This window comes from Anser brachyrhynchus (genome assembly GCF_964034855.1).
Source record: "Anser brachyrhynchus genome assembly, chromosome: 7".
Classification (NCBI taxonomy): domain Eukaryota; kingdom Metazoa; phylum Chordata; class Aves; order Anseriformes; family Anatidae; genus Anser; species Anser brachyrhynchus.
In genome coordinates this window covers 40,350,783-40,359,351 of record NC_137701.1, presented here as the reverse complement: position 1 = coordinate 40,359,351, position 8,569 = coordinate 40,350,783, and the positions used below count along the sequence as shown (strand labels likewise).

Below are 8,569 nucleotides of genomic sequence, written 5' to 3'. Positions count from 1 at the left end.
CAACAACAACAATTCCTGTATTTTCAGATATCTCCCACAGCACCCAAACACACCCCAGAAAAACTAAGACTTCTTCACAGCCTCCTGGAGGCCTCATCCATCGTCCGTCTGGGACCAATTCCTGTCCTCAGCCAGCATCCGCGTGGGGAAAAGCGGACAAAGCAGGCCACGAAGGCAGGAGAGGGCAGGGCAGCTCTGCGGGATGCTGCGACCCCACCGAGCAGGCCCAGCAGCGCCCCTTCCCTTGCCACGGGGGCTCGAGGACCGGGTGCGAGTGCCCCTGCCCGCTGCGCCCGGACACGGCTCCCGGAGGGGCAGGAGGCCGTGGTTAGCACTGCCTCTGTGCTGCTTGGGCGTTTTAACCTGCAAAGGGTTTCCTGAGGATCCCTCAGGGCACAGAGCGGGCTGTGCTGACTCCGTCACCTCCACTACAGCCCGGGAGCAGTGGCCGGGGCATCCCCCTAGGTACACTCCCCCCCAAAAAAAAGCAGAAAGGCACAGCAGGAGGGCGTCCAGGAGCACGGCCACCAGTGCTCCCAGCTGAATGCCATCCCGCCGCAGCCCCGACCGGCAGCGGGCAGCCCCGGCACACGGCCGGGCAGCTCGCGGGGTGCTGACACGGGGGTGTCCCCGCGTGCCTCCCCGCGCTCCAGCTGCAGGACGCCCGGGCGGGCGCCGTTCCAGCCCCGGAGCCGCTCTGGAGAGCTGCAAGGCGGAGTCCCGGAGGTCCACGCATCGCACGGCGCTCCTCTGAAGGCCATTCATCCCCAGCACAATGCGGCTATTGTGCTGCCTTCTGAATATCCTCCCCAAATATATGTTTAAAGATGCACAGTTACGGAAGACAAGCACTTGTTTTGTTAGAGATCCCATGGTAGATTGAAAACCAACACGCAGCTAATTTCTCCAGTATGTTAGTTACAACAGAGTACGGGCAAATTACACATTATCCAAGCCTTTATGCAGCGAAGCGCTGGGGAAAGGCAGGAAGGCGCTATTTTAGGAGGAGACAGTGCCTGGGACAAATTAATGCTTGCCTTCTCCAACACATCCACGCGTTATGCTGTGCATCTAGAGTTACTAACGCTAGAAAGCAGATGATCGAGGTCGGAACGATCGGCGCAAGGGAAACCACGCTCGGTTAAACCAGGGCAGCACGTCCCGTAGCTCCTGCTGCCTGCACAGCCGGGAGCCCTCTGCACAAGTCGAGGTCTCCTGCAGGACACGGGGCGCCGCTCAGCGACACCGCGGTGTGAACCAGGAGCCCAGCCCTTTGGTTCCAGCTGATGCAAACGCATGAAGTCCACGAGCTAAAACCCTGCTCATTTTGCTACGCTGACCCTTCGGAACTGAAATTAGCAGGGCCTGAGAGGTGGGAAAGGACTACTTTTCAGGCAACACCACCCAAAGGCGTTTTTAGCAGAGAAGCAGGCCGAGGTGATGCTGCAGCTCTGAAGTGCTCAAGGCTCGGGCTGGATTTCTTTCTAGCACAATTATAAATCATGTTGAATGAGCTGGTGTCACTTGTTTCCCATCCCAAATTCCCAGATGGACTCTCCCAAACAAACGGAGAGGAAAACAAACAATAATTCATCTCAGTTTGTCTAAAATGCGGCTACACATCACTCGCTGCAGAAGCCTTCCCCCAGCGAGAGCAGCTGCCTCGCAGCCTCGGCTGGGATGCGCGTTCCTCCCTCTTCCCCTCAGGAAGCAGGACGTGCACTTTTGCTTCTCAGCCAGTTTTGAGGCTCAGCCTTCAGTCGCCAAAGCAAATGACCTCTACCTCTGGCACCGCACCTTGCTCCGCAGTGACAAACGCCCCAGACCCATGCCCTGGTGCCACCAAGGAGCTCCGGACACGAGCACCGACGGGGCAAGGCAGTGCCCCGAGCAGCCTGTCCGACACAGCCGTGCCTTCTGCTGTCCCGCACGGCTCCCGAGGGCACGGCGCCCACAAGAAACCAGCGAGCAGTCGCCCCGCTTGCTGCTTTCCCCCGTGGCTTCCTGCACCAGCAAGCGCTCCGATCCCCGCCATAATGCGCTCCATTCAAACGCACGAGACAGCCCAGATGCTTAAAAATAAACCGGTGCTGAAGAGCGTGGCTGAATTAGCATGTTTTGCATAATTAATTTCATTGTGCTGTGGAGGGCCCTTCAGCTTGTGCTCGGCACGGGGTTGGGACGGCAGCTGGGGCGCGGGCAGAGCTGGGTGCGAGCACCCCGGGGCGCGAGGGGGCAGTCAGCGGGCTGCCACCGCGCCGGCTTCGCGGGAAGCCCACCTTGAAAAAGCAGAGCAAAGGCCTCGCCGTGCGTTAAATAACTTCGTTTTTGCAGTTTCTGTTATTTAAGAGCGTTGTTTAGGGAGCGCCCATTTAGCAACCTGATTTCCAAGCAGCTGCTGCTCCGAGCACAGCACCACGACACGCCGCAGCGCGGCCAGCGGCCGGGGCGGAAAAGAACGGCAAAACTGAAATCGATCGTGGGGATCTTCCCGTTTCTCAAAGGGAGCAAACAACAGATTGGATTTATTCTCGTTTTTCTGAGCTGGAAGGAACAACACTGAAAAATGGGCAGAAACGCTGACAGCTCAAGATCAAAAACGTATTTGGGGGAAATGTTAACAACTGGTCTTCCTTTCGGTAGCACTCCAGTGACCAAACAAAAGATCAGAAAGTGAATGTCAAAGCTTGGTTTCACTTTAGGACGCACTCAAAGCTACAAATAACAATGGGGAAAAAAAAGAAAAAAGCAAAAAAAAAGCAGTTCCTGGAGGGTCACTCACCCCCTTGGAGTAAGAACCGGCCGACTCAGAGGACAGATTTACACCACCTTTCTGAACAGACGGGGAAAAATATTTTATTCAGCAGGTGGAAGCCTGGAAGTGGGAGCAGAGGACAGGCAGGACCTTGCTAAAACCAGCCCAGTGCAGCCCTGCAGGAAGGCACCAGGGCTGCCCCAGCTGCGAGGGCGCAGGGCAGCCACGCCGTGCCGGGCACGTCCTGCCCTCCTGTTGAACGGCCGCACCAGCAAAAAGCAGGGCTGGCAACCAGCGTGCATACCTTCAGACAGCTGTTTTGTTTTACGGAGGAGCTGGTCTCTTTACAGAGTTTCTTGAATAATTTACAACCTTTGTCAACCGGAGCAAAAATATTAGAAAAAATGAGATGTTCCACCAACCGGGGTTATTTTGAACAAACACGCGGGGGAAGTCTAACGTTGCTGTTTGCTTTTGTGTTTTTGCTGGGTTTGCTGTTCAGGATTAAAACGTTTCTGCAGACTTTAATACTGTTTACTCGGCACGGAAAGGCAAAGCATCTTGAGAGGCAAAGCATGCCTGAAAAACAGCGACAACGGCGGCACGCGGTTCTCACCTGGTCCTGTTCTCCAGCTGGAGGTGGCTGACCCGCTGTCACCCACCGCAGACGTCCATCCCTCCTGCCCCAGTCCGTCCCCGCACCCCCTGCTCCCTCCCTGGCCACCCCAAGCGCGCTGCGGTCACGAAGAAGTGACACACGCGGCTTGACAGAATGGGTTCAGGCCTCCAGCACAGCAGCCCAATAAATTAAGGCGATTATTTTACATGGAAATTCGGTACACACAAAAATATACGCACACGCATCCGCTTATCCACTTTTGAAGCCTTCCAGGTTCCCAGGCGCTGAATTAATTTTGGGAATGTGAGTAACCTGCGAGCAGCTAAACACCCGCTGGGCTACCCTCATGGCTCAGATGCTCAAAAAAAACCAAACCACACAGCTTTATCACAATATTCTACTGCGACACCTGGGCAGAACTACTTGCAAATGCCATTTACAAGCCGGCCTGACAGATGTTGTACCGTGAAGCAATTGTTCGCTCCATGAATTTAACCCGTCAGAAACATCTATTTTTAAACTTGACTTATTAGGTTGTTTCTTCAGGGAGAAGGTATCACTGCTCGAACCATTTAAATGGGATCCCGAGGAAAGAGCCCCGAGGCAGAAATCTGTCAGACAGAAGGCCTGAACAAGAAAACACAACAGGGCTTTCCAATTTCTGAAATCTGGTAAGCTGCTTTTCCTGAATGCTGCTCCTACAGCTAATTCAGCATCTCTCAGCTCCCATCCCATTGCTTTCAAATCCCATAAAAACAACGCAAACTGCGCCCGGCACAGGAGTAGAGTGTCTCCGGTGAAATTCACCCCCAGAGAGTTACGTCAGGTTTGGGAACCACAACAAGGACGTCGGTGCCCCACCAACCCCACCCGAACGGCAGGAACCAAACACCACCTTGCAGACACCCCCGGCAACAACGTCACGTTCTTTTAATGCTTTGCAGACCCTAAGCCGTACATATTATACAACAACGCATAATGCATTTGATAGAGGATTAGGAAGAAGAATGGAAAACAGCTGGGAAACGTTACAGACTTTCACCCCGAGCTTACAAATTCCTCAGCAATAGACACTGCGCTGCTCTCTCGCCCCGTATGGAAAACGATGCTCGGACCAAATCCCCGGTGAAGAAGAAGGAGAAGGAGGGCTGCCCAGCAGAGCCCCGTGTGCGGGGACCTTCCAGGCAGGTCCCATCCCCCCGGGGGCAGAGCGGAGCAGAAAGCAGAGCCGTGTCCTCCCTCCGCGTCCCCCAGCCCTTCAGACGCATCCCTCCGTCCTGCGGGACCGGGCACAGAGAGCTCCTCTGTAAAACCAACCGGCGCTCGGTGGGGGTAAGGGGATATTTCCTGCTAACCTCACCGCAGATATGTAATCCAGCAGTCAAATTATGTCAATCACAGCTCATTAGGCAACAATTTACCCTGCCAACTCCGTCCCGGCTGCTTCCTCCAAACCACGTGTCGTTTGCAAACACGCAGCCCCGTTAGGGGTTCAGAGGGAGACCACCCTGCTGCCGGAGCTGCTGCCGCTGCGAGGGGGAGCCTGGCTCCTGCCCCTGCCCCTCCCGGCTCGCCGCATCGCACGCCGGTGCCACGACGTCTACGGACACATGCGGCGCGCTCGGGCCGCGCCGGCGCTCGCGCACGCCGAGCAACGGCTTCCTATTCGATAAACTAGGGTTGGTTACTCGCATTCGGGATTTACGCGCATGTGGCCTGTGTGTCTGCAGGAGAAAGACGGGAGAAAAAAAAACCTAGGCAGCTGAAGAGGAAGATGGAGCACGGCGAGGGACTGGCTCCGGCGGGAGGTTCCTGCGGCCTCGCGGCCCAGGGGCTGCGCTGGTGCTGGCGAGCCCCAGAGCCAAGGGGAGAGCTGGGCTCCGTCCGTCCCAGCACCCAGCACCCCTCGTTGGGGAACGGGGAACTCGGCGGCAGGAGCGCAGGAATTGTGCTGCCACCTTCCTGGACTTTATGCTCTCGCACGAGCTGGGAACCGAGGGAATTATTGCACATATCCCAACAAAAGGGAAGAACTCCCGTCACTTCGATAGGATGGAAAAAACGACACAGCTGGCAGATCTCTCTCAGACGATCCTCCACAATTCTCTGTTAAGCGCACACCACCAATGTCCTCCTGAAATACACAGGCAAATGACCCCTGGTCCTCCCCTGCAGAGACAAGTAAATCCGCATTGCAACAAGGAGCCCAGGGAAGCGTGTTTACTTCACCAGCCGCTAAATCCATGCCAGATAACACAGGTTCACAGGGACAACCCTCCCGTGTTACCGACTCAAGGACCGGGAAGTGTGATGCAGCCAGACCCGGCCCTGATGTCCTTCACCCTGGCGGGCCGCGTGGCACGCACCCAGCCCACCCTCAGTAACGCCCGCGGCACCGTTACAGGCGAAGGAACGTCTCAGCACCGTTAGATTTGAGAGCTTCACTGGAAAACAGTGACCTGGAGCACTTCTCCAGGCATCTCCTGCAATTTACGTGCCTCAAACCTCAAAGAGTGAGGCTAACCAAGGAGGCAATGAGATGACTGTGTGTGATTGAAGCGGACAAACTGCTACATCAGAGACCTTCCACAAAACGAAGGCTGCTAACAACCTAGCAAACGCCAGCTAGCGCACACGTGTACCATCTCCAGGCGCCCCGCTGCTCGTCCACCCGCTGCGCAGACCACAGAGCTACTGGAGTAGATTAGGGTAACATGTTCCAAGTGGAAAAAATAAGACAGCAGCCAATGTTACAGCACTTACGGCAAACATGACCAGCCTGCGCTCTCTTCATGGACATGCACGTGGTTCAGAGGGCGGCTGCCACGAGCGTGGCAAAGCAGGAACCTTCCCCACATGGCCCCACTGTTATGCACAGAGACGACCCGCTCAGCGTGACGACCGTGTACCTGCAGGCAGCTGCACCTTCATCGGCCTCAAAAGCGGTCTTGGAAACATCATTAGCAGCAACAAAATCGCTATTGCCAGCAAAGCCCTTTGGGATCTCATAGGTGCGCGAGGAATGGTTATACCAGGCTAAATTCTTAAACCAGAGTGCCGAGAACGTGAGCTTCAGTCCTGGGAAGTTCAGCATCTCTTTCTTCGTACTCATCTCCTGACTAATCCCCTCTCCCTACAGAAAATAGTCCTCATCTCTGCTTTTCCCCAGACTGCCATTCCTTTCTCATTAATCTCTGCTATTTTACGGCCTGCCCAGTGCTGGGGTTTAACCAGTGCCACAGCCATCTTCCCCTCTGCGCTGCAGAGAAAACAAAATAATAACAGCCCTGGAGTTTATTCTTCCATAAACTGGTCAGATATTTCCTGGAAGCTGCAACAAATACCAGCCATCCCTCACTGGTTTCGAGAGCAGGCTAAAGGCAGTTCTCAGCTCGCTGTGCCAGCAGCGGCCCTGGAGCCCCATCTTGCAGCTCCTCCTGCCAGGCGCGGAGCAGGGATCCGACAGACCGATCCCACAGACGTGCCTGCACTGCCACCGTTCCCTCCAGCGAAGCAGCGGCCGGTCCTCTGAGCCTTAATTTCAGCGCACCTTCTGCAAACAGATGCCACCCGCTCCTCGCAAGCGCCTCAAGAAATCACGGGCTCGGCCCTGCTACCTCCCGTCTTTATGTTACGCGTTTATCTACGACGCTCTGACGCTTCTCCCTTCCACCGACCCAGCCGGCAGGTCCCCGGTTTTCCTCCTGCTGGCCGTGCAGGCAGGCTAAGCCGGGCCCCCCTGGGTGCGATGTGCCGGAGCAGGGCTCAGGGGCCGTACGTGGGGGCGTCCCCCCCGCCAGCACAACGCCCGCGGGGTTCCCCGACAGGCGCGGGGCGAGATCAGGCGTTTTCCCGTAAACCTAATAATCGTAACATCTCACTCACCATTTGGCTCATCGGCGGGGGGTTCCCAGCTGAATAGGCTTATTCTTTTCTTAGGCACGATAATCTAATTGGGTCTAACCCGAAATAAATCCTGCGCACATACCAGTGAGCGCCCACCCCGAGCAGCGGCACCGCAGGAGCCGGGGGCCGCCCGTCCCCGTCCCCGTCCCCGTGGCTGTCGCGGGAGCCACTCCGGCCGCTTTCGCGGGACGCGAGGGGACCTCGGGGTACGGCACACACACGGGTTCATGCCCCCCCCTCTGCCCAGCTCCTGGCTTTCACGCCAAAAGCGAGCGCGGTGCCGGAGCCCCCGGGCGGCGCCCACCTCCTGCGGCTGCGGGACCACCGGGACCGCCCCGCCAGGGCCGGTGCGCGGCGTCGGGAGAAGCTGCAGGAGCAGCAGGGCTCCGGCCGGGCAGCCCTTTGTGCTCCTCAGCTGGAGGGACTCAAACGCGGCCAGAAAGGAGCCGAAGCCAGAGGCAAAGTCCGCGCGGCCGGCCCGCCGCCGCCGCCCGGCCCCGGCCCGGCCCGGCACAGCCCGCAGGTGCCCGGGGGCAGGCGGCCCCAGCCCGGGGGGGCTCCGGCACAAACCCCCCCCCCCGCTCCCCGCCGAGCCCACCCGCCCCCGGCCCGGGGCAGCGCCGCGCTCCCGCCGCCCCCTCCCCGCCCCCGGCCGGCCGCCCGCAGACAATGGGGCCGGCGCTCACCAGCACGACGGCGAAGCGCTCCTCCAGCTCGCCGGGCTCGGGCATGGGCAGCTTGAGGGGCACGCTGTGCGCCCGGAGCTCCGTCTGCTGCGAGTCCACGCTCCCCGCGTTGCCCATGGCGGCGGCGGCGGCCCCTCCGCGCTGCCTCCGCGCTCCGGCGCCGCCGAGCCAGGCGGGCTCGGCGCCCCGCGGTCGCCCTCTAGCACCGACGGCGGAACGCCGCGCCGCCGCCCGGCATGGCTCGCCGCCCTCGCCCTCCCCCCGGGGCGGGCTCGCTCCGGCTCCGGCTCCGGCTGCGGCTCCGGCTCCCCCGCATGCCGCCCCGCGGCCCGCACAAAGCCCCGCTCCGCCCCCGGCCCGGGGCGCGCTGGGACTCGTAGTCCCGCCGGCCCTCCTCAGCCCCGCCGCGACCCTCGGCCCGCCCCGGCCGCCCCCGGCCTCCATTTTACCTCACAAGGGCGGCCCGGGCTGCCCCGCGGGGGTCGCCTCACGCAGGCAGCCCCTCGCCGTCCCCGCACGGAGACGGCGGTTTGGGGAGCCCGGCCGTGGTTTGGGGAGCCCGGCCGTGGTTTGGGGTGCCCAGCTGTGGTTTGGGGCACCCAG

General features: G+C 59.3%; 1 protein-coding gene across 8 annotated transcripts in view; it reads right to left on the bottom strand.

Moving 5' to 3' along the window:
- The window catches only part of FMNL2 (formin like 2), a 125,760-nt gene extending 117,476 nt beyond the window's left edge, over positions 1-8,284 (bottom strand). For 5 of the 8 annotated variants that reach the window (XR_013953490.1, XM_080599414.1, XM_080599413.1 and 2 more), the window contains exon 1: positions 7,967-8,283. Coding sequence is in view for 7 of the 8 variants with exons in the window: in XM_080599414.1 (XP_080455540.1) it covers positions 7,967-8,083 (117 nt within the window). In the remaining variant the exon portion in view is untranslated. Of the gene's footprint in view, positions 1-7,259; positions 7,287-7,966 lie in introns of those variants that run through there. The other 3 variants (XM_080599412.1, XM_080599417.1, XM_080599418.1) reach the window with 2 other exon arrangements.
- Between the last annotated feature and the right edge of the window lie 285 nt (positions 8,285-8,569).